The 25,531-nt window shown below is 65.8% G+C and overlaps 1 protein-coding gene across 1 annotated transcript; it reads right to left on the bottom strand.

The window, feature by feature from the left end:
- Positions 1-7,685: 7,685 nt before the first annotated feature.
- On the bottom strand, positions 7,686-23,611 carry KCNK3 (potassium two pore domain channel subfamily K member 3). Its single transcript, XM_076332493.1, has 2 exons — positions 23,329-23,611; positions 7,686-8,571 (listed from the first exon to the last, which is right to left on the bottom strand). Exons 1-2 carry the CDS (start codon positions 23,609-23,611, stop codon positions 7,691-7,693), a joined length of 1,164 nt encoding a protein of 387 aa, XP_076188608.1. The 3' UTR covers positions 7,686-7,690.
- Between the last annotated feature and the right edge of the window lie 1,920 nt (positions 23,612-25,531).

Raw genomic sequence — 25,531 nt, 5'->3', positions numbered from 1 at the left:
CCCTGCCTGGACTAACCCTGCCTGGGCTAAACTATGCTTGGTCTAACCCTGCCCTGCCTAGGCTAACCCGGTCTGGGCTAACCCTGCCCTGCCTGGGCTAATCCTGCCCGGGCTAATCCTGCCCGGGCTAACCCTGCCTGGGCTAAACTATGCCTGGTCTAACCCTGCCCTGCCTGGGCTAATCCTGCCCGGGCTAATCCTGCCCGGGCTAACCCTGCCTGGGCTAAACTATGCCTGGTCTAACCCTGCCCTGCCTGGGCTAATCCTGCCTGGGCTAAACCCTGCCTGGACTAACACTGCCTGGGCTAAACTATGCCTGGTCTAACCCTGCCCTGCCTGGGCTAACCCAGTCCGGGCTAACCCTGCCCGCGCTAACCCTGCCATGCCCAGACTAACCCTGCCTGGGCTCACCCTGCCTGGGCTAAACCCTGTCTGGGCTAACCCTGCCCTGCCTGGGCTCACCCTGCCCAGGCTAACGCTGTCTGGGCTAACCCTGTCCTGCCTGGGCTAACTCTGCCTGGACTAACCCTACCTGGGCTAAACCCTGCCTGGGCTAAACCCTGCCCAGACCAACCCTGCCTGGACCAACCCTGCCTGGACTAACCCTGCCCTGCCTGGGCTGACCCTTTGCGGGGCTGGGTGGGGGTGCTGTCCCTGGGGCACCCTAGGGTGTCAGGGCCCTCACTCATGGACGCAGCTCCAGGGCAGCCCCCCCAGCCCCCCTGTGCCCGCTGGGCTGGGGCTGGTTCTTGGGGGGGCAGTTAACCCCCCAGCCCTGTTGGGGGCCAGCCCTGGCCCCCAGGGTCTCGCCACCCACCCGTGATCCCCAGCCCTCCACCGCCCCGACCGAGGGATGCCGGGGGGCCCCTCCACACCTGGCAGTGGGCTCCGCCGCCGTCCCCCCCCCGGGCCTCCCCGCCAGCCGGAGATAAATTGTTTTTCCATCGGACGTCAGCCCCGGCGGCCGTGACCCGTGGGAGGCGGCGGGGGGAGAAAAACCCACTCCAAGGGCCTTCGCCAAGGCTGTCTGCGCCGATCAGAGTTAACCCTTCCCACGGCTGGGGGGGCCACGGACGGGCAGGGCGGGCGTGGGCATCGCCTCCTGCCCTCGCTGTCCCCCAGGGATGCTGCGGGGAGGGGACCGAAACGCGGCCCTGGGGAGGGATGCGGTGGGGAGGGCACCGAAACGCAGCCCTGGGGAGGGATGCGGTGGGGAGCGAGCACTGGCTTTGGCAGCTTCGTGGCGGGGGGGCTCCTCCCAAAACGGGGTCAAGGCAGGGCAGCTCCCCCAAACCTCCCGGGACCGGGACACCCAGCAGCCGCTGGCACCCACTGCCGTTCAGGCTGCGGATCTGCCTCCGGGACCCCCGGTGACCCCCGTGCCCGCAGCATCCCAAGTGCATCCTGATCCCCCCCCCAGCGGGGACCCCACGGCAGCCGCTCGGCCGCGTCGGAAGGGAAAGGGCGAAGGAAGCAGGACGTGGCCGCCTCCTCCCAGCCCCGCCGACTTCTCCTTCTTTGGTGCCACCGAGCGCGTGGCCATTTCTCATCACCCCTCGCTCCAGCCAGCAAGACAAACACCCTCCATCCCCCCCGTCCCGCCCCGTCCCTCCCCGCAGCCTTCGCCCATGGAAAATACCGGGCGATAAGATGGCGGCCGGCGGGCGGGGGGCACAGCGGGGAAGGCAGCCTCCCGCCACGGGCGGCTCGTGCCCGGAGGAGCCCGACGACGCGTCCGCACAGGCAGCGGGCACCGTGCCACTCGCCGGTGTCGCCCGTGGGGACGCTACGGGCTGGGCCAGCTGGGCTGGACAGGGAGGATGGGGCAGCTGGGGATGGTCCCCTGCGGCCCCCCGTGCTGGTCCCCTCCTCCAGCCCTGGGATGGGTGAGTGTCCCAAGGACACACGGGCGAGCGGTGGCAGAGCCTCTGACTTCCAAAGTCCCCTGCACGATGCACAACATACACATGCGTGCCCGCCCGGTGCCAGCCCCACACAGACACCCGTGTGGGGCTGTCTGGGGTCCCCAGGGGGGAGGAGATGGGACATTAGGGACACCCAGCACCCCAGGACACTCTGCAGGCAGAGAACAGGAGGAGCGGGGATGGGCTGGCAGGGTGGGGACGGTGGCATCTCCTACCCACACACGTGCATCCCTGCAGGTCCGTGCACATGCACATACCCCCCCCCCCCCACCCGCAGAGACGCTCCCCGGCCCCACGTAATTAATGAGGCCATGACGCCTGTCCCCTCATTAACAGAGCGCTTAATTCTTCCATCTCTCGGGCTCCGCTCCCGTTTCCCCTCGCTTGGGGCCACCAGCCGGAGCGTTCCCATCCCTCCCCGTTCGCCCTTTCCCGGGGGTGGGGGGTTTGGTTTCCCCCACCTTCCAACAGGCTCCGGGGCCGTGGGCAGAGGTGGGCAGGCGTGGGCAGGGACACCGCTGCCTGCCTCCGCCTTGTCTTCGTCACCGTCTCGAAAGCAGCTGCCCGGACGCTGGGGAAACCCGCACCCAGCCCCGATGCCGGCCGAGGGATGGGGTGGTTCTTCCTTGGGGCACCCCTATTTTTGGGCTGCGGGCAGGGGTCGGGGAGGCAGCCCCGGTGCTGCTCCGGCGAGGTCAGGAAGGGAGTGACATCACCCCATCACCCCGGCGTGATGTCATGCCACAGAAGATGACGTGATGCTGCCCATGGAGATGCCACTGGCTGCAGCGGGTTCCCTCCACCCCCCGGGTCACCCCAGTGTCCCCATCACCAGCTCAGGGTCCCCAGGCCGGTGCCGCTGGCACTCCCCATCCCGCGGCCGCATCCAGCCAGGCACATTGCTCGTCCCCAGCACCTCTCCCACGCCTCCCCCCGGATTCGGATCACTGAGGGGGCAGGTTGGGGGCAGGGAGCGGTGGCCCCTGACATGTCCCTGTCCCCGGGGTCCCGAGTCCCCCAGCTGCCTCGGGATGCCCTCAGCATCCAAAGGATCCCGCTGCAGGGCAATAGAGGTGTTGGGGCCACGTGTGGGATAGAGTGGGGAAAAGGTGGGGGTAATAAAAATAAGGTTTCCCCCCCCCGCCCCCAGCAGTGTCTGCCGGAGCTTTTCACTGGGTTTAACAAGCTGGGAAGGGAAAACAGAAATATTTAATAAGGATTTTTTTAAAATGAAAGCCCTATTTACTGAAAACTTCTTTAGAAACCACAGCAGCATGAGTTTTTATTTCTTTTTCTTTTTTCCCCCATTAAAACCCCCATTTTCCCCACTCACTACCTGTTTCCCCATCCCCTACCTGGCCCCTTTTTGGCTGGGCTAGCAGCCTTCGCTCCCCGCCTCTTCTCCTCCTCTTCCTCACGGCTTGGAGGAGGGGGCAGGATAAGTCCCATCTGCCCCGGGGGCTGAGCTTCACCCGCGGCCGCTCGCTCACGGCCGCGCTGCTTAATACCAGGGAGGAATTTGAAGTTGCTCCAGCGGACTGTAAATATTTGGGCTACGGCTGACAAGGAAAATTTAAGTGCTTTGAGAGGGGAAAAAAATCACCCAGATGGGGGATGAGGCAGCAGGGGCGGATGGCTTGGGTGCTCCTAAACACCCTGGGGCTGACACCGGGGGCTCCTCCGTAGGGGACACCTCTCAGCCCCCTGCCATGGGGGTGTCCCAGCTCCCGCCCCATCCTCTGCCTGCAACAGGGACCTGCCTGCACGGCCCTGGCTTGGCCAGAAAGGACCAGTCCCTGCGGGTCCCCGTTGCTCCCCTGGGGATGCCCCGTTTTCCCGAAGCGGATGGTGGGGCTGGAGGACCCGCTGGAGGTGGCCGAGCCTTTTGTCCTGTGACTGGGCACCACTGGGAGAGCCTGGCTCCCATCCTCTTCCCCCATCAGGTATTTATAGCCATGGTGAGACCCCCCCCCCCGAGCCTTCTCTGCTCCCCAGCTCCCTCAGCCTTTCCTCCTAGGAGAGATGCTCCAGTCCACCACCTTCACGGCCCTTTGCTGGACTCTCTCCAGTATATCCATGTCTCTCGTGGACTATGGAGCCCAGCACTGGACCCAGGTGTGGCCTCGCCAGGGCTGAGTAGAGGGGAAGGATCCCCTCCCTCGACCTGCTGGCAATGCTTTGCCTAATGAAGCTCAGGATACCCTCAGCCTTCTGGTCAACCATGACCGTGACACCGTGGTCAACCTGGTGTTCAGCGGCACCCCCAGGTCCTCTTCGGCTGAGGTGCTTTCCAGTTGGGTGGCCATGGCTACGTGGGGTTGTTCCTCCCCGGGGCCAGGACTTTGCGCTTCTCCTCATTGAACGTCATGAGGTTCCCCTCTGACCGCTTCTCCATCCTCTCCAGGTCCCTCCGGACGGCAGCAGGATCCTCTGGCATCTCCACCACTCCCAGGCCTGTGTCACCAGCAGCCTCCCAGCAGGTCCACCCCAGCCCATCAGTGACTTTGTCCCCAGCTGCCCCGGTGCCAGGGGGTTGTGCACACGCCGGGCAGGTTGGCGGCTGCGTGCAGAGGGCTGGGAGCCTGGAAGACCAGTTACACCCTGGGAATGGTCATACTGGATCAGACCAAAGCTCCAGCTAGCTCAGCATCGTGTCTTCCCGATGGGAAGCGTTGGAGGCAGAGGAGGACGGGAGGGACGCCTCCACCCCCTCCAGCCGCATCCCGGGGGCAGGAGGAAAGGGTTCACAGAGGGACCCAACACCGGAGAAGCACCCAGTCCCCCAGTGCTCCTGCATCCCCATGGGTGCACCCTCGGGCAGGGTGAAAGCTGCTGCTCGGATGAGCCGCTCTCTCCGTTGGCTGCTGCCAAGACAGATCTGCTCTTTGCAGGCTTAGCGTTATTAGATTAGCTGGCGGCTCTTGCCTGGGTTTGGAGGGAGCAGGTTTTATCCACTTAAAGGCAGGAGAGCAGCCCAGAGCTCTGCTGGTGGCCCCAGCCAGGGAGGTGGCATGTCCCCGTCCATCCCGGTGCGTCCTGGCCGTCAGCGATGCCCAAATCCCCTTGGAGGTTTGGAGCCAGATGCCCACCACCGTTCGAGGTACACCTGGCTCTCCCTTTGTGTGTCTCCTGTCTGTGCCTCAGTTTCCCCACGCAGCCCAAGACAGGGGGTCTCAGCCCTGTCCCCCCGGGTCGCACAGCAGATCACAACTGCTCGCAATCGTCGGACGCTTCTTGGCTGTTGCATGGAGCAGAGGGAGGTCTCCAGCCTGAGCCAAGGCTGCAGAGATGCTGCTACGGGCAAGAGCAGGAGAGATACAGCTCTGCTGGGCTTTGGGGGGCTCCCATGGGAAAAGCTGCTGCAGGGTCCCCTCCAGCCTTGCATCAGTGGGTGGGATGGAAAAGGCTGGGGAGCCCCGAGGGGCTCTGCCCTACCCAGCAGCCCGAGACCCTTCTCCCGCTGAGCCCACCAAAGGATGCTGCAGCCCTGGCAGAGCTCAAAGCTGACCCTCTCCTCTCCTCTCCTCTCCTCTCCTCTCCTCTCCTCTCCTCTCCTCTCCTCTCCTCTCCTCTCCTCTCCTCTCCTCTCCTCTCCTCTCCTCTCCTCTCCTCTCCTCTCCTCTCCTCTCCTCTCCTCTCCTCTCCTCTCCTCTCCTCTCCTCTCCTCTCCTCTCCTCTCCTCTCCCCTCCCCTCTCCTCTCCTCTCCTCTCCTCTCCTCTCCTCTCCTCTCCTCTCCTCTCCTCTCCTCTCCTCTCCTCTCCTCTCCCTCTCCTCTCCTCTCCTTCTCTCTCCCTCTCTCCTCCCCTCCCTCATCTGTGGGAAAAGTCAGGGGAGGGGTAGAGGCTTATCCCGAGAAAATTCTCACACTTCCCGGACCCTGCAGAGCAAAGGCGATGGGGCACGGAGCCGTGATGTGGGGAGGTCCCAGGGGACCAGGACCCTCCGCTCCCAGCCCCTCATCCTCACCCAGTGTCCGAGGGAAGGAGCCGAAGCGGTGCCGAGGTTTGAACCAGCCTTTATTTTCTCTCTCTAAGGAAAGTAACTCAGTGGTACAAATATACTTTGGCATGAGAACCAGAGAAACCTTGCCGGGGGGAGGGTGGTTCCCTGCGGGTGCCCTAGGATGAGAAAGATGCAGAGAGCAAAAAGAATTTCCCCAGAGTCGTCAACAAGTTTCCCCCAGGACTCCTTTCCGATAGATATTTATAGATTTCTATAGATATGATGATAGCGTCATTTATAATAAATATCCTCTCTGGTATCTAACAGTATGTACAGGTCGTCAAGTATTAGAAATACATTGGTTTTCTTCTGTTAAAAGGTGAGAAAGGAACCAGGCGGGCTGGGTGCCCCGGCTGTCCCCAAAGTCCCCCTGGCACCCCCGGGGCTCAAAGAGGGGCCAGTGCATGTCACGGCGTCCCCCGGTGTCCCCGCTGGGGGGGGGGACAGCCCGTGCTTTGGGTGCTGGCAGGGGGGGAGCACGGTCCTGGGGGCAATGGGGGTGCTCCCCATGGGGCTGGGGGCTGCCCCGTGCATGGAGGGGGGCAAGGAAAGAAGTTTTAGCCCCCCTCTTGCCATGATGGGGTGGCCGTGCCGGAGGTGACCCCCAGGATATCCTGGGGGGTCAGGGGGACCCCTGGGGGAGCATCCCCTGCTCTGGGCTCAAGGTGTCGGGGCGAGATGGGGTGTGGGTCGAAAGGGGACTGGTGCAACCCGGGGGTGTGAAGGAGAAGGGTGAAAAAGTCTTACAATGCCCCAGGTTGTCCCCCAAAAAAGCTCCCCGAGGGTAACGGCTCCGGCCCCAGAGCTGTCGCGGGGGAGGATGGAGACGGGGGTCCCAGGGGACCGTGCTGCTGCCGCCCGTCCCGCCTCCCGGGGATGGCTCTGGGCTTCTCGCTGCCTCGCCACCGGGAAAATCCCGAGGACATCCAGGTTTGCCCATCTAAAAAGGGTTCAAATAACCCCATAAAGCTCTCGGAGGGCTGCCCACCAAGCCGCGGCAGGCGTTTTCGGCAGCCTACGTGACTCATGGCTTGTTTTCTCGGCCGCAGGGCAGGCTGACGTGCGCAGCGATCGAAAAAGCTCCGTCTAAGCCCCTCTTAGCCTGATTTGCCCACTGATGCATGCCCGCCTTCGCCGCGGTGGCCCTGTCGCCGGAGGAGGCAGAGGATGGAGGGGACGGGACCCTGCTGCTGCCCATGGTCGGTGCCGGGATCCCCACGTCCTCCTCTCCCCCGTGTCCCACGAGGCCTCCGGTGCACGCACAGTCACGCACCCGGCTCCCGGCCGCGCTGTGGCACGCAGCCTCGCACGCTCGGGCTGCCATGGGGCTGCCATGGGGCTGCCCCGGGGCCACGGGTGTCCCCAGCCGCTTGCACAGAGGTATCACAGTGGGAGGTGCAGGTGTACCCCCCACCCCATCAGGTTAAAACACTCTCCAGCTCTTCAAGTTTCACATTTTTGAGGAGTGGTTTTGCAAAATAAAATAAAATAAAATTAATTTAAATTAAAATAAAATAAAACCAGCAGCTCCCTTCTTCCTGCTTCGGAGAGGACCGGGGCAGCCTCGCCGCTGCTCCTGCATCCCTCCCGAGTCCCGGCAGAGGAGCACAGTCCCCGGGCCCCCCAGGGGTCCCAGCCCGCTGCCTCCCCCTCCGCAGCCAGACCCCGGGGCGGTTTCCTCCTGCCGTGACCAAGAAAAAGGTCCTCGGGCGCGGGGCCGAGGCGGGGTCGGGGGGGGGGCGCGGGTGGGGATGGAGAGGGGCTACACGGAGCTGCGGCGCTTCATGAGCCCCTGGAAAGCCGCCAGGCTGTGGAGACCGGTGGAGACGGAGCTGATGGCCGACCGGCGGGCGTTGCAGAAGCATCTGTTGGAGGGAGTCTCCGGACAGCGGCCGGGCGAGGAGTGGCTCTGCTCCACGCAGGTGTCCGAGGTGGAGAGGTCCCTGGGGATGATCATAGGGATGGAGTACTGCAGCTTCTCCCGGCTCTTGTACCACAGGCACGAGCACATGGATTGGAAGTGGAGAACCTCGGCGTAGACATTCCGAAAGCCGCCCCCGCCGCCCCCCACCGCCGCCGGCGTGGCCGAGGCAGCGTCTGTGGTGTGGATGCTGCTGGCTTGCCCGTTGCGGGTGAGCAGCGCCCGGTGCTCGGCATCCCGCTTCTCGTCCTCGGCGTTCATGGTCATGAAACGCAGCACCACCAGGTTGAGGAAAGCCCCGATGACCGTCAGCCCCGTCAGGATGTAAACGAAGCTGAAGGCCACGTACTGTGGCTTGTTCTGGAGGGCTTCGTCCTTCTGCAGGGCCACGTAGTCCCCGAAGCCGATGGTGGTGAGAGTGATGAAGCAGTAGTAGTAGGCGTGGAAGAAACTCCAGTGCTCGTAGTAGGAGAAGGCAGCTGCCCCAATGCAGAGGGTGCTGATGCAGGAGAAGAACCCTATGGTGACCATGTTGGCCATGGAGACCTCTGCCCGCCTCATGCCAAGGCACTTCTTGATGCGGTGGAGGAGGTACTTGACGAAGGTGTTGATCCTCTCGCCCAAGCTCTGGAACATGACGAGGGTGAGGGGGATCCCCAGCAGGGCGTAGACCATGCAGAAGACCTTCCCCCCATCCGTGCTGGGGGCTGCATGGCCGTAACCTGGGGAGCAGAGCCACAGAGCGGGATCAGCTTGGTGGTCCGAGAGGGGTGCAGGGGGTGCAGCGTCTCAAACCCCTTGCCTGACTGAGCTGCGGGTGGTGAACCCCAACCCTGACCGGTGCCATCCTCACCCCCAGGCACAAGGAGTGACCACGGATGGCGGGGCAGGCTGGGGGGACAATGGGGTCTCCAAATGAAAATGAAGGAGAGGGGGCTGGAGAAGGGGGAAAGCCCTCGGCTCGTGGGGAAAGGAGCTGGGGGGCTGGCAGGGGGTGATGGACTGGGTGCTGCATCCCCGGGTTGGGGTGGGGGCAGCTGAGGGATGCTTGGATGGGCCCTGGTTGGGGTGGGGGGACGTTCCCCAGCCTTGGGGTTTTGGAAATTGGAGATCGCTCTTCCCTGAAATACCCATCCTGGGATGACCCATCTCAGAGCAGCCGGGTGGAGAGGCGCAGGAGGTGGGGAAAACAGGGATTTTTAAGGACGCAAGAGACAAGGGCGACTGGCTTTCCTCTGCCACCCCAGCCCCGCGTCCCCATGTCCCTGCGCCCCACTGCCCGCCGTCCGGGGGCTGCCGCAAGAGCTGGGGGAGCATCCGCACCCAGCCCCGGAGGGCCCATCTGGGTTTCAATTAATCTCCTGCCTGCGTGAAACACACGCAGACAGGACTCACTCTGCCTCTGTGCTGGCAGATGGTTCGTCCCTAATGGATCCCGGGCGCCTGCAGCTGGGCAGAGGCAGCAGAGCCTGCGGGATGTGTGGGTGCCGAGCCGGGCTGCCCCGGGGAGCTGTGCAGGGCCCCTGCGCTGCGGGAGGTGCCCTCGCCACCAGGCACCAGCCACTCCCCTTCCCCTTCCCTTTTCCTGTCCCTTTTTCCCTTTTCCTTTCCCTTTGTTTCTCCTTTTCCTTCTCCCTTTTCCTTTTCCTTCTCCCTTTTCCTTTTCCTTCTCCCTTTCCTTCTTTTTCCCTTCCCCTTCCACTTCCCTTCTCCCTCTCTCTTTCCCTTTCCCTTTCCCTTTCCCTTTCCCTTTCCCTTTCCCTTTCCCTCTCCCTCTCCCTCTCCCTCTCTCCAGCACCACAGAGCCAGCAGGCCGGGGGCTGCGGGGGCAGGCAGGGGCTGGGGCACAGGCTGCCCTCGGCGGATGGCCAGCGGGCAGGAGGAGCAGGCAGGAGGAGCAGGCAGGCAGGAGTGGGCAGGCAGGAGGAGCGGGCAGGCAGGAGGAGCAGGCAGGAGGAGCAGGCAGGAGGAGCGGGCAGGCAGGAGTGGGCAGGCAGGAGGAGCGGGCAGGCAGGAGTGGGCAGGCAGGAGGAGCGGGCAGGCAGGAGGAGCAGGCAGGAGGAGCAGGCAGGAGCAGCGGGCAGGCAGGAGGAGCAGGTGGGCAGGAGGAGCAGGCAGGAGGAGCAGGCAGGAGGAGCGGGCAGGCAGGAGCAGCAGGCAGGAGCAGCAGGCAGGAGGAGCAGGTGGGCAGGAGGAGCAGGCAGGAGGAGCAGGCAGGAGGAGCGGGCAGGCAGGAGCAGCAGGTAGGAGCAGCAGGCAGGAGGAGCAGGCAGGAGCAGCAGGCAGGCAGGAGGAGCGGGCAGGCAGGAGGAGCAGGCAGGAGGAGCGGGCAGGAGCAGCGGGCAGGCAGGAGGAGCGGGCAGGAGGAGCAGGCAGGAGGAGCAGGCAGGAGGAGCGGGCAGGCAGGAGGAGCGGGCAGGAGGAGCAGGCAGGAGGAGCGGGCAGGCAGGAGGAGCGGGCAGGCAGGAGCAGCGGGCAGGAGGAGTGGGCAGGCAGGAGGAGCAGGCAGGCAGGAGCAGCAGGCAGGAGGAGCGGGCAGGCAGGAGGAGCAGGCAGGAGGAGCGGGCAGGAGGAGCAGGCAGGAGGAGCAGGCAGGAGGAGCGGGCAGGCAGGAGGAGCGGGCAGGAGGAGCAGGCAGGAGCAGCGGGCAGGCAGGAGGAGCGGGCAGGCAGGAGGAGCGGGCAGGCAGGAGCAGCAGGCAGGAGGAGTGGGCAGGCAGGAGGAGCAGGCAGGCAGGAGCAGCAGGCAGGAGGAGCGGGCAGGCAGGAGGAGCAGGCAGGAGGAGCGGGCAGGAGGAGCGGGCGGGCAGGAGCAGCACTGGGGGCCGGGGGCTGCAGCCACAGCTCACCGCCCTGCTCAGACCCCGGGGTGCTCAAAAACGCTTCCCTCGGACTCCGAGTGTGCTTGGGACAAGGCTGGGCACAAGCACAGCCGCCACAGCACCCACTTCTCCAAGGCCTGTCCTAGCAATTAAACCAGGCCCGGCACCCACAACACCGCAGCAGCCCCCAAGCCCGTGGGAACGGCGGAGGAGAACTCGCCCTGCCCCAGCTCTGTTTAATCCTGGCTGGGCAGAGGCAGGCGGCATCCCTCACTGTCACCCTCGCCGGCAGCCTCGGGAGGCCAAGGATTAAGCCGGGCCGGAGCAAGGTGAAAACAAGGATCATCAGATCTCTGTCCAAGCCGCCTCCGAGGAGCTGGCGTGACCTCTCCCAGCTGCCAGCGCCACCGGCTCGGGCTGCGGCTGCAAGAGCATCACCGGAGAGGATCACCAGAGAGCAGCACCGGAGAGCAGCCCCGGAGAGCATCTCCGGGGAGCATCTCCAGGGAGCATCGCTGGAGAGCAGCCCCGGAGAGCATCTCCGCAGAGCATCACTGCTCTCATCAGTGCTGGGTGCCAGCCCGCCCCTTCCCTCGCTGATGGAAAACGGGGCTGCTGCTTGGCGTCCCCTCCTTGCCGGCTGCTTGGTGTCCTCTCCCTTTCTGCTGCTTGCTGTCCCTTCCCCAGCGGCAGAGGGGATGCCAAGGCAATGCCGTGCCACCCGGGGTGGCCGCCAGGTCCTGCACCAGAGTCGGGAGGTGCATTTCAAACCGCGGTCACATCCCGCTGCCCTCGGGGCAGGCACCGAGCCCTCCTCCTGCCTGTCTGCCTGCTCCTGCCCTTCATCTCCTGCCAGACGCCTCTGCCCCCCTCCCAACAGCCCGAATCTCCCCATTCCTCATGCATCGGCCGGTCGAGGACGGGGCTTTAGGATGCGAGCCTTGAGAGCTGCCAGTGGGCCCCATCCCTGCCAACAGCCTCGCTGAGCATCCTCCTGCCTGCTCCTGCCTGCCCCACACCACTGCAGCCTCCCGCAGCTATATTTAGCCCCGTTTCCCCGGGGAAGGGAGTTTACGAGCTCTCACAGCACGTCCAAGCGTCCGTCAATCTGCCAGCCCCCCCTTCCCCAGCTTCAGCAGGCACTGCCTGATCTCCAGCACGTCTGAGGACAGAGGGAAGGTCACCAGGATATGAATTCCAGCTGGCGAGGAGAGGGAGAGCCCGGGAAGGCGGCGGAGAGGGTGAAACCCCCCCAAACCCCTCTTCCACCTGCGGTTTCATTCACTGCAGGAGGGAAATGCATTGGAGAGGAGGGCTTGGCTCCTGGGGATGCCGCAAAGTCCCGGCAGCTGCCAGGTTCAACAGCGGCTCCGTTTGCCCCGCCGCACCGGCATGCCTGACTTTGTGGCATGTCCCCGCCTGGCAAGGCTCCCGGGCACAGGCAGCGAGGCTCCCCGCCATGCTCCTGCCCTCCCTGCAGAAGGGGCTCAGCATCCCTGCCCCTCTCCATCCCTCCTGCAGCCCCCCCAGATCTCCCCGCCAGGTGGGTGCTCCTCAAAGGGGTGTCCCAGGAGGGATGCCGCCAGGGGAGAGCAGAGTCAGGGTGCCCTAGGCTCCCGCTCGGGGTGCTGCAAGCAGTCAGGGAGCACAGCATGTGTCCCCAGGGAGAAAATATGACATGTCCCTGAGGAACGCGGCCGGCTTGTCTCCTTTTTAGGGCTGTGGAGGAGCAGGGGTGGATCTGGCCACGGCTCCGTGGAGCAGGTGCAGGTCTCGGCTGGTCCCTGGCCTGGAGCAAATCCCAGGCTGTCAGGAGCGATGGATGGATGGCGGGGATTAGTGGGGCAGCTGCTGGGGACGGGAGGAGGGGGGGGAAATTTGCAGAGCGGAGTTGTTGCAAAGCTGGAGGGTGCGAAGGGCTGGGAAGGCAAGGAGAGGGTGCCTGGGAGGTGGCACTGGGTGCTGAAGGGGTATGGGAGGGGGCTGAGCTCTCCAAGGCAGGGGGTGCAGGGAGCCGGGCAGGGGGTGCGGGGAGCCAGGGCAGGGGGTGCGGGGAGCCAGGGCAGGGGGATGGAGGGAGCCAGGGCAGGGCATGGGGAGTCCCAGCTGACAAGAGGGGCTGGGAGCTGGGCTGGGGTATTAGGGGTATGAAGCAGTCAGGAAAACAGCTCCCTGCTTTACGAAATCGCTGCAGGAAAGCAGGCGCTGGCAGTGAGCGAGGGCTGGTGGCCATGAGCCGTGGCCCATGCCAGGACACCTCCACACCCAGGCAGGAGCCCTGCGTCCCGCTGCCAGAGCTATCACGCCTCTCCTCCTCCGGATCAGCGGCGGGGGACGCTCCCGGGGTCCATGCTGGGCGCGGGGTGGGTTCTTCCTGGCACCCATGCTCACCCCCCCATAGCCCAGGTGTCTGCTGGGCGGACGAGTGGCTGGTGTCCCCCTCCCTTACCCAGCGCAGCTGCTGGCTCTTGCCATCGCAACAGTCTGGCCCTCGCAGAGGGATGCCAGAGCCCTTCACCGTGGTCTCTGACCTCCTGCAGCTTTCACTGTCCGTTGCCGGGCGGTGAGGCTGCAGGAGCGATGGGGAAGGTTCAGGCGTCCCGGCTGATGGGGGATCTACCAAACCACTGACCACCCTGGGGGTCTCCAACGCTTTGGAGCAGCCCCAGTTTCTGTCCCAGCCTGGGGTGTAGACAACTCTGGTCCTTCCAAGCCTGGTTTCACACGACCATGAAACCCCACAGCCCACGGAGCGCTGCCTCCCTTCCCACCCCGTTTCCCAGCAGGTTCAGCAGCAGCCACCAAGGTTGATACGTTCCTGTGCATTTTGGGGAGAAAGGAATGATCCAACTGCATCCGTAGACACCCAAGGATCCACAGTTAGGAGTGCCCCAGGCATGCCTCGGTGGTGGAAAAGCCTCATCCTCCGGAGGTGTTGGCCACCCCATGGAGACCACCCTCCCCGAGCAGACCTTATGCACGCAGCTGGCTGGCTTGACGGCCAACACGCAGCAACCTCACGCTCCCAAAGCCCTTTAGCACCCAAAAACAACCAAAGCCCAAAGCACCCAGTCCTGAACCCCCCGGGTGCCTGCCCCCGGCACCCCCTTTTCCTGGCCCTCATGGTGAAACCCTTGGGGTGCCCCAGAGATGGAGGCGGTGGGTGGGAATCCCCTGAGGTGCAGCGTGCCCCGGGCAGCATCCTTCTCCTCCTCCTCCTGCCAGCCCCGCAGCCCCCCGCCCCATTGCTCCCAGTAAGGACCAGCATCCCGCTCAGCGTTTAATGGGCACCCACTTCCCGATGTGTCCCCTGGGTGACACGAGCTCGGCCGAGGTACGAACAGGGCACGGGCAGTGCCGAGCTCTCTCCATCGCCTGTGGTCAAGAGCAACCCGGGCTGCGCCTAGCCCTGCCGGTTAACCAGTCCCGGGCTGAGCCTGGGGACCCCAGATGTCCCCCAGGCCGGGGATGGGGACCCAGGCGATGCAGCTGGCACATGGGGTGCCCTTCGGCGCTGCCTGGGAGATGCCCCGTCTTCGCAGGGCGCGCAAACAAGCAGGCAGGGAGCGGCTGGGAAAGGCAGCATGTGGCAGCAGCAGCAGCGCTGCCAGCCTGCCCTGAGCAAACACGGCCCTGGCACCAAGGGGTACGGCGCTGCCTGTGCTACGTGGGGACACACGCGCCCTACAACGCCTCCGTCCCCCCCAGGACAGGGGTTGAGGTCAGCGGGAAGGGGCTCATCCTGCCTGGGGACACCTCCTGGGCAGGGCAGGGCGAGAGGCAGCCGGAGCAGAGGGACGGGACCCGGGCAGCGGCTCCCTGGGGCTAGGCTGAACTTGGGCGATGCAGAGCTGGGGCAAGCCCTGGGACCCACGGTACCCAGGCTGCCCCCGTCCCAGCTGGGTCCCGGACCAGGAGCAGGGACTGTCCTCGCTGCGCCTTCACCAGGGCAGGTGAAGGGGCAGCCAGCCGGCCGTCCTCTCACCCTCCCATCCATCCATCCACCCATCCATCCATCCATCCATCCATCCATCCACCCACCCACCTGCCCACGCATTCACCCTTCCTTCCTTCCTTCCTTCCTTCCTTCCTTCCTTCCTTCCTTCCTTCCTTCCTTCCTTCCTTCCTTCCTTCCATCCGGGGGCTGCCCTGGGGGGGTGTCACCCCGGGAGGTGGGTCACCCTGGGGGGGGGTCAGGTTGGGGAGGGGTGCCAGGCCTGCTCTGTGGGCTGGGAGAGACCCCGGGGTTGGAGACCCCCCAGGACACCGCCTCCCCAGCGGGGTGGGGGGGGGGTGGGGTGGAGGTGGGGGCCAGACCCTGGGCTCCCCCTGCCTGCCTCCCAAAACACAGCATTGGGGTAACCCCCCCGGTACCCCCTCCCATCCTCCGCAGCAGCATCTGCACCCCTGCCACCTCCCCAGTCCCAGCATCACCGTGACCCCTCCCCCCCAGATTTGTCCTATACATTTGGGGGGCATCACCCCCCCAAAGGGGCTCAGAGCCACCCCCATCCCTGCTCCTGCTGCAGCGGGGTGGCGGGGGGCAGCCCCACAACCCCCTCCCTGCCCGCCTGCCCGGGGAGGGGGCAGAGCGGGAGGGTTTGGGGGCGCAGCTGGTGCCCGTGCCCCCCAGGCATTGCTGCTTGCCGGCTGGGGCCAGACCCTGCCGTAGCGGGGGGGGTCAGGATGGTGTCATGGAAAATCCCGGAGCCGGCCAAGCGCCCTGTTTGCGCCGAAACTGGCAATTTTTCCCTCAGTTCTGGGGCTCCGCCAGGCCCCTTCCCGGTCCTCTCCGCCCCCCCCCCCCCCCCCCCCCGCTCCATCCCTCCCCTCCTCCTGCAAAAGGGGGGTGCAGCCGGGCCCCCCCACTGCCCTTAGGGGCCCTGCAGCAGGATGGGGGGTACTCTCTGTGCTGGCGGGCGAGGCGGGATACCCCGGCGATGGGCACGGCTAGGTGCTGGCAGACACCCCGACCCGAGAAGCTGGTCCTGTTGTTTTTTTTTTGGGGGGGGGAAGGACACCCCATAACCGCATGGGACAGCACAGACCTGCGGCTGGGGACCTCCCCGCAGCCCCGGGGATGGCTGAAATCAAGAGCAGAGCTGCTTTCTACACCGGCACAGGGAAAAGGGGCCTCCGGGGGGAATAAAAAGTCGTTTAAGGCCTTTAGGACCAATTTCTGCCTGCCCCGGGCCGGGCAGGGCCGGGGGCTGCCCTGCCCGCATCGGCTCACACCGCTGGGCAGAGGGACCCTGGCACAGGCGGTGACACCCCCCACCCCGTGCAGCACCCCGGGGCCACCTCCCACGCTTGCAGGAGGCCCTGAGGCCCCCCCCCCCCCCCCCCCCCCCGAGGGGTGACAAAGACCCCAGCCTGGTGCAAGGCTCAGACCCCAAAGGACCCCTCCACGCTGCCCTGGCTCCCCCCGCCCCATCTGCAAACGCACCCCCCCTGCTCCCCCAAGCCCGAGCGGGACGGGGATGCGGCGCAAGCTCAGGCATCGTCTCCCCGGGGAGTTACCTCCTCCCTGATGAGCTAAAGCTCCTGAGCCCTTGATGGCTCTCGCTGCAAAGCTCCTTACGCCAGGGGTGCTTCCTTCCCCGCCGCCCTTTCCCCGGCCAAATCCCCTTCGCATTCCCCCGGGGAGGCGGGTGGGTGCCGTGTGCTGCTCCTCGTCTACAAAAAATGGGGTTATTCTCCACCGTTTTTTGGCTCAGGCCTTCGCAGGGCAGAGCCGAAGGCTGGCGGGGGGCGGGGGGGGGGGGGGGGCTGCCCCATCACTCAGCCCTGGGCCTCTCCAGGTCCCTTCGCTCAGGGCCTCCCCGGTGAAAAGCAGGATGCGGCTCCTTCCTCCCGGCGCTCTGCTTAGTTTGGGTAGTGGCAAGGTGTGGAGGGGTGTGCACCAGCGCCCAGCACCGTGCACCAGCACCCAGCACGGTGCACCAACAACAAGGACCAGCGCCCAGCACCGTGCACCAGCACCCAGCACGGTGCACCAACAACAAGGACCAGCGCCCAGCACTGTGCACCAGCACCCAGCACGGTGCACCAACAACAAGGACCAGCGCCCAGCACCGTGCACCAGCACCCAGCACGGTGCACCAGCAACAAGGACCAGCGCCCAGCACCGTGCACCAGCACCCAGCACGGTGCACCAACAACAAGGACCAGCGCCCAGCACCGTGCACCAGCACCCAGCACGGTGCACCAACAACAAGGACCAGTGCCCAGCACCGTGCACCAGCACCCGGCATGGTGCACCAACACTCAGCACTGTGCACCAGCACCGTGCACCAGCACCCAGCACCATGCACCAGCACCCAGCACCATGCACCGTGCACCAGCAGCCAGCATGGTGCACCAACACTCAGCACTGTGCACCAGCACCGTGCACCACCAACAAGGACCAGCGCGCAACACTGTGCACCAGCACCCAGCACTGTGCAACAGCATCATGCACCAGTGCTCAGCACCGTGCACCAGCACCCAGCATGGTGCACCAGCACCGTGCACCGTGCACCAGCAACATGCAGCAGTGCCCAGCACTGTGCACTAGCACTGTGCACCAGCACCCACCACTGTGCAACAGCGCCCAGCACCATGTACCAGCACCCAGCACCATGCACCAGCACCCAGCACTGCGCACCAGTGCCATGCACCAGTGCTCAGCACCGTGCGCCAGCACTGTGCACTAGCATGTAGCATTGTGCCCAATGCCATGCACAGATGCCCAGCACCGTGCACTGAGCACCTAGCACCATGCACCAGCACCCAGCATCGTGTGCAGTGCTGTGCACTGTGCACCATGCCATGCACCAGCACCGTGCACCAGTGCCCAGCACCATGTACAGTGCCATGCACAGTTCACCAGTGCCCAGCACCGTGCACCAGCGCCCAGCACCGTGCACCAGCGCCCAGCACTGTGCACCAGTGCCCAGCACCATGTGCAGTGCCATGCACCGTTCACCAGCACCCAGCACCGTGCACCAGTGCCCAGCACCATGTGCAGTGCTGTGCACCAACACCCAGCACTGTGCACTAGCGCCCAGCACCATGTGCAGTGCCATGCACCGTTCACCAGCGCCCAACACCACTTGCAGCACCAGTGGGGCCCTTCTGCCCCGCAACCGCTCTCCTTCACCCCTCTTTGCAGCCAGACAGGCGAGACCCCCGCCCCGCCGCAGCACGCTCCACTCTTGTTCCTTCAATTAACTCTCCCGGCCGTGATCTATCCAAGGTGGCGGTGCCTGCTATAAATCCTGCGCCGCAGTCACTTCAGCCTGAGAGCTGCCTCAGGATAAATATTTAAGCCGGCTCATAAATCACAGGCCGGCAGAGCGGGGCTCTCCCGTGGCTCCGGCACAGGTCCGGCCTCTTGGCACCGGACCTGGCAGCACCGAGCCCGAGCAACCAGCCTCAGGGCTTGGCAATTGGGGGGAAAAACCAAAAAACCCCAAACCCAAAGAAATTGGTGGTTTTTTGCCAGGTCCTGGGCGATGAACCCCCCCCCCCCCCCTCGCCTCAGAGCATCTCTGCCCCGGCACGTGGTGTTTATCCCTTGCTCTGAGTCAGGCTTTGCTGTCGGGTTTAATGAGGCATCAGCTGGGAGAGGCCAGGCGGGGGGCAGGGAGGGAGCGGGTATTAATTGCTGTTGCCGCTCCGGGATGGAGAGGAGCAGGGAATTTATAGCCTGGGAGGGAGGGGGGGATGGGGGGGGGATGCTCGCGGAGGGGCAGCGCTCCTGCTAGCGGGGCTGAGCCCCCGGTTCGGAGGGTGCCTGGGCTGAATCCTGTGGGAGAGGACCACGCACGCTACCTCCCCACCCCGCCACGCCACAGGTTTGCTGGAGCCTCCCCGGGAAGAGGCCTCGCCTCCTTGGCGAAGGCGCTGAGCCCCGGCCGGGCAGACTGCTGGGGCAGCGGGTGCTGCGACTGCCACCCCTAAAACAGACATCGCTGCTGGGAAGGGCTCGGGGACGGCTCCGGTCTCGGTGCATACGTGCCATCTCCTCATTCACCCTCTTCGTCCTCATTCCCCGCTATGAGGATCAGTGGCAGAGGCGCATATGCCCTCATTAGGTATCAGAATGAACACCCCAACCAGCAATCCCAGCATACCACAGGCAAAGGTGGCAGGGGCGGCCTTATGCCTAACTGGAGAGGGAAGGAAAGCGGTTCCTGACCTCCCAGTGCTGCTTTCTGCCGACTCCTGTGGCTCAGCAGCACGGCTGGGGCACCCAAATGAACCTCAGCAGCGGCCGAGGAGCCGCCAGGCTGGACGGGGCCGCTCTCCTGGGGAAGGCCCTGCGCATCCCCAGGGGCTGAAAGGGGTGAGAGGCCGCCTGTCTCTCCCCGCTGCCTGGGCATCACCTCCCGTGGGGGTCTGGGCTGAGGGGAGAGGAATCCCAGCCCTGGAACAGAGCGGTACAGTTTTTCCCTCCAGCACGTTAACTCTGAAACCTATCAAAGGCATGTTCGTAGGTGCCAACACTAATTTCCACTGCTATCGTTTTTAGCAGGCACGGCTAGTGCAGGATGGGAACAGAAATGTCCGGAGGGAGCGGGTGCCCCATCCCTGGCCTCCCAAACCCCCGACCAGCCCCACTGCAGCCGCAAAACTACTGCAGCCTGCTCCTCGTCCCAGCGGCGGCAGCTCCCATGCCTTCCCTGAGATGTTTCCCTGTGCACGGCCCGAGAATCGGGGGTCCTTCCCCTCCCACCGGTGCCAGTGCCGGTACCGGGAGGGTTGTGCCGGTACCACTGGCACCGAAGGTGACTGGGCGTGCATGTGCCAGGGTGTCCCCAGGGCCATGGGACACGGACCCACCTTGGGGTGAGGGACAGGGGTGAGCGGTCCCCGGGGTGGGAGTAGAGACCGGGCATGGTGGTGGGGGGGCACTTTTTGGCACTGCTGGGAAGAAATGTGCCCGCTGGGACCTTCCTTGTGGCATCGGTACCCAGAGCATCACGGTCCCCGGTTCCCATGTCCTCGTCCTTCCTCCTTTCTCTATCCCCAGGCCAAGCCCGCAGGCGAAAGCAGGGAAGGGCTTCCCGCCGGGAGAGATGCTATGGATGCAATGGGGTGGGGACAGGCACATTGCCACCGGAGGAGGCAGCCCGGGGACGGGGGTGACGGGGTGACTGATGGGGAGACCACGTGCAGAAAAGGGTCAGTGGGGAGCCGGTCTCGCCCCGGGGTCTCCTGGCCCGGGCAGGGTCCCTGCTCCCTTGATAAACAAGTGGGGAGGGAGGAGGGCTGTGACAGATGGTGACACCGCGGTGGCATTCGCCACCTGCCTGGGCCCAGATGGCCGCTCGCCTCTCTGCACACAGCGAGGTTGGGGGTGTGTGTGTGTGTGTGTGTGTGTGTGTGTGTGTTTTTTGGGAGCCATCCAGCGAGAGCCGTCACAGCCGGCCCTGGAGCATGGAGGCCCCTGGTGAGGGGATGGGGACTGAAGTGACAGGGGGGACGTGTCCGGCTGACGCTGACATCCCGCAAGGGGACCCCGGGGCTGGCTCTGCCCAGCTGCCAGGGCAGGCACGCTCCCTCCCTGCCCGCCCTGCAGCTCCCCTTGCCCCCGGCTTTGCAGGGAAGGGGGCAGCGGGTGACGGCAAACCTAAATACCCCGGTCCCCAGTCCCCCTCCGCGGTGCTTTGGGGGTCCCCGGGCGCTGGGGCAGCTCCTCGGGGTGGGGGGCTGCACCCCACTAGCAGGGTGCAGGGCTCAGGGCAGCCTCACAGAGGGAGGGAGACCTTCGGAGCCGCGCTGGGAGGGCGGCTTGCCTCTTGGCTCTTTTCCCAGATAAAGGAAAAAAAAAACAAAAAACCCCAAACCCGAAATATAAGAAAAACTTTCCGAGTGGGACCCGTCGCCCTCCCGGTTTTTCCTCCTTCCTGTTTTAAAGCCGGCCATGGCACGGGGACCTTGACCGGCACGGGAGCCCCGGCATCCCGATTGCCTCCCGAGCACAGTGGGGAACCTGGCTCTTCGCTGTCCCCAACTGCAACAGGAGCTTTACAGAAGGGTTGGTTGGTGATTTCCTGGAAGAATGCCTTTTTTCCCCACTGGAAAATCCCATTTCATGGGAATAATGGAACTTTTTCCCCTCTCTTGGCTTTTGATGATTTTGCTCTCTTTGCTGATGCATGCTGGCCCCGTTCAGCAGCACTCGAGCTCCATTACAACAGGCCAGCTGAAACGCCTGCCTTCAAAATCATCAGATTTTGATAAAAACAATATTGCCTCACGTATTTATGTCCGTGCCCCTTCCTCCTACACACCCTTGGACATCACGGAGAGGCTGAAGCTGTCGGGAGAGAAGCGCTTGACGCCTGCAGAGCAGTAAAGCCCAGTTTAGGGACATTCCCTCTGCATTTCCCTCCCACTCCGCTGCGGCTGGACACACATTTTTTGGGGCCGGGTGTCATCACCCCAACCCCAGAGGGGAACCCTGAGCTCCCACATCAAGCCCAAAATGAGGTTTTGAGGTTTTAAGGTTTTAACCCCCAGCCACAGCTGGCGGGATGCTTTGCTGGGGTGTAACGCCTGCTTCGGGGCTCAGCCGTGCTCAGCCACCCCTGCTCCATCCCTCCCAGGCTCCAGGCAGCTGCAGGCAGGGCAGGGGAGCTGGGTGCCCCGGGGGAGGCAGGGCAGGGGCCCCCCGACGCCTGCCCGCAGCCCGGCGCTGAGCCACGGCCTCTCGGGACCGTGCACACAGGGCTGGCTTTGTCTCCCTCCTCCGTCACTGCAGCATCCTTTGTGTGGGCTGGCGAGACGCCGCTCGCTCCCGCTCGCCTCCCGCTCGCTCCTCTCCCCAGCCCCCCGCGCACCCCCTTGCCCGCTCCTCCTCCCTCTCACGTCAAACATAAGCTGCTTGTCTTCACTTTCAAAGCCTTTCCCAGCTGCTCCCGCCAGCCGGGAGAGGCCAGACCCTGCCTCCGCTCAGCCCGTGGCCGCTCCAACGCCCGTATCTCAGCCCTGGAAACCAACAACCACCCCGACACCCGCGTCAGCCCCGAGAGCCAACAGCCGCCCCAACACTCGCATCTCAGCCCCGGGAACCAAAAGCCACCCCAATACCAGCGTCTCAGCTCTGGGAACCAACAGCTGCCCCAACACCCGCGTCTCAAATCTGGTGCCCCACTAGCCCCCCCACCCCTCCAGCTCCTGCCTGCATCTCCCCGGGGCCGTGGTACCTGCGGGGATGCTGACGGGGGCCAGGCCAGCCACGTGCCATCCCGGTCCAGCCACCGGCTGTCCCCCGGCCCTCCAGGCCCTCGTGGTGCCCTGAGGATGGGGCAGTTTGGGGAGCAGGAGACGGTGGGTCACCCCAGGCGCTCCGTCGAGGGGACCCAGAGGACAGACGGGTTGATGATGAGACCGGGTGAATGTACAGAGCAGCGGTCTGGAACACGGGGGGATGCTGCAGCCCCCCCCCCCCCAGCTCTTGCAGCCCCCCTCCCCAAGTGGGGGAGCACCCTGGACACCCCCGGGTCGGGTCAGGGCAGGGAGATCACCCTGAGCACCGGGGTGCAGCGCCGACACCCTCCTTGTAGGGCCAGAGCACCCGTGCAGGCAGGCACACGTCCCCATCCCCCGCGGGCTGGGGGTCCTGCCATGCCGGGAAGGGCAGGAGACGGGCTTGCAAGGGAACCCTGTCCCCAGGGGACCTTCCTCCTCCTCCTCCTCCTCCTCCAGGGAAGGGGTCAGCCAAGGAAATCGCCTGTCCCACAGCCCCACTGTTAACCCCCCCCCCCGAACATCCACTGCCTCCACTGCCCTGCCGGACTCTGCACCCCCCCGGGAACCTCCCTGCAGGGCTGGAAAGGGGGTCCCAGCTCAGCCCCCGCCCCCCCCCCAGCACCCCCAAGCTGCAGAAGGGGTGGGAGTAGGGATGAGGAGCCCCGGGCCCGTGTGGGGGTCCCCGAGGCTGGGGACGTGATGATGGGGAGCACAGAGGCTGCAGGGATGGGAGCGGGGGGGGGGTCTCGAGAGGAGGGAGACCAGAGACCACGGGGATGGGCAGGTCGGCGTTCCCCGAGGACAGGGAGCCGGGGCGGGAGGGATCCCCGACGACTCGGGGATGGGCGCGACGGGGAGGGTCCGGCGAGGGCTCCGGGGTTGGGGAGCGGGGCTGGGCGAGCGGCCCCGATACCGCGGGCGACGGGCGGAGGTCCGGGCTGGGGTTTCCCAGGGCAGCGGAGCCACGGGCGGGTCGGGTGGCCCCGACGCCGCGGGGATGGGAGATTTCGGGAGGCTCCGGGCTGGCGTTTCCCGGTGGCGGAGGAGCCGTCCGGGAGAGTCGCCCCGATACCGGGGGGACGGGCGGAGGTCGGGCGGGGATTTCCCGGTGGCGGAGGCGGGTAAGCCTGCCGCTGCGGGGATGGGCGTTTTGGGGAGGGTGCTGGCGGGGCTTTCCCGGGGGCAGCGGGAGCTTGGCGGGCGGGTCGCCCCGATACCGCGGGGCTGGGCGGGGGCTTCGGGCGGGGGTTTCCCGGTGGCAGAGAAGCCGGGCGGGCAGGTCGCCCCGATACCGCGGGGACGGGCGCGTCGGGGACGGTCTGCACGGAGGGTGACCGGAGCCGGTATCCCGTGGCCGGGAGGCGGCGGAGGGGTCTCCGGGGGCATCGGGAAGCGCCGGGGCGGGGGCAACCGGTACCTATGGTAGTGATGACGGTGATGGCGAAGTAGAAGGAACCGGCGAATTTCCACTGGACGCCGGCCTTGTGCGGCTTGAGCTTGAGGACGACCCACTCGAGTTCGCGGTAGCTCTCGGCGCTGAGGTTGTACTTGCTCTTCAGCTCCTGGCTCTTCGCCTCCAGCCGCCGCCGCTCCGCCGTCTCCTCCTCCGACTCCAGCGCGTCGAAGACGGCGGCGCCCACCAGCAGGTAGGTGAAGGTGCACATGATGAGCGCCAGCGTCCTCACGTTCTGCCGCTTCATGGTGCGGCGGCGGCGGCGGGCGGCGGCGGCGGGGCCGTCTGGGGCATGGCGGCGGCGGCGGCGGCGGCGGCGGCGGAGGGCCCGGCGCGGCTCGGCTCGGCTCGGCGCGGCGGCGGCGGCGGCGGCGGCGGCGGCGGCGGCGGAGCGGGGAGGGCGGCGGGGGGCGGCGGAGGGGGCGGGCGGGGGCGGAGCTGTCCTTCAGCACCACCGCCCCGCCACCCCCGCCGCCCGCGCCCGCACCCGCTCCTACCGGCACCCGCACCCGCACCCGCACCGGTACCCGCACCTACCGGCACCGGCACCCGCACCCGCATCTACCGGCACCCGCACCCGCACCCGCACCGGTACCCGCACCTACCGGCACCGGCACCCGCACCCGCATCTACCGGCACCCGCACCCGCACCCGCACCGGTACCCGCACCTACCGGCATCGGCACCGGCACCCGCACCGGTACCCGCACCTACCGGCACCCGCACCGGCACCCGCACCGGTACCCGCACCCACTCCTACCGGCACCCGCACCCGCACCCGCATCTACCCGCACCCGCACCCGCACCGGTACCGCACCCGCACCCGCACCTACCGGCACCCGCACCGGTACCCGCACCTACTGGCACTGGCACCCGCACCTACCGGCACCCGCACCGGTACCCGCACCCGCACCTACCAGCACCCACACCCACACTGGCACCCGCACCGGTACCCGCACCCGCACCCACCAGCACCCGCACCCGTACCCGCACCGGTACCCGCACCTACTGGTACCCGCACCCACACCGGTACCCGCACCGGTACCCGCACCTACCGGCACCGGCACCCACACCCACATCTACCGGTACCCACACCGGCACCCGCACCCATACCTGCACTGGTACCTGCACCTACTGACACCGGCACCTGCACCCGCATCTACCGGCACCCGCACCTACCGGCACTGGCACCCCGCACCCATACCCGCATCTACCAGTACTCGCACCGGCACCAGCACCCGCACCTACCGGCACCGGCACCTGCACTGGCACCCACACCGGCACTGGTACCTGCACCTACTGGCACCGGCACCCACACCCGCACCAGTACCCGCACCAGCACCCACACCAGCACCGGTACCCGCACCGGTACCTGCACCTACCAGCACCGGCACCCGCACCCGCATCTACCGGTACCCGCACCGGCACCCACACCTGCACCCGCACCGGTACCCACACCTACTGGCACCGGCACCCACACCCGCACCCGCACCGGTACCCACACCTACTGGCACCAGCACCCGCACCTGCACCGGTACCCGCACCGGTACCCGCACCTACTGGCACCGGTACCCGCACTGGCACCCACACCGGTACCCGCACCTACTAGCACCAGCACCAGTGCCTGCACCGGTACCCGCATCGGTACCCACACCTACTGGCACTTGCACTGGTACCCACACTGGTACCTGCACCTGCCGGCACCCGCACCAGTACCCGCACCAGTACCTGCACCTACCGGCACCTACACTGGTACCCACACACACGGGCGCACCCCTGCGTGCACGCAGGCTCACACTCAGGCACATACGTATGCACCCGTGTGCACCCCTGGGCCACACTTGCACACACACGCTCGTACGCGTATGCGCACACAGGTGCACACAAGCACGCTCATGCGCACACATACACCCCCAGGTGCACCCCCTCAGCCACACTCGCACACACACGCACACACACGCACACACGCTCGTACGCAGCACACACGCACACACGCTCGTACGCGTATGCACCCATATCTGCACACCCATGTGCATACGCGCTCCCTTGCCCACGCTTGCACGCACACTCATACGCATATGCCCACACGTGTGCACATACGCGCACACTCGCATACGGTCGGGCATATGCGCATACTAACACGCACGCACGTGCCCCCCACACACACA

This window comes from Aptenodytes patagonicus, chromosome 3 (assembly GCF_965638725.1).
Source record: "Aptenodytes patagonicus chromosome 3, bAptPat1.pri.cur, whole genome shotgun sequence".
Taxonomy (NCBI): Eukaryota; Metazoa; Chordata; class Aves; order Sphenisciformes; family Spheniscidae; genus Aptenodytes; species Aptenodytes patagonicus.
The sequence above is the reverse complement of the archived record's forward strand: the minus strand, read 5'-3'. Positions and strand labels throughout refer to the sequence as shown.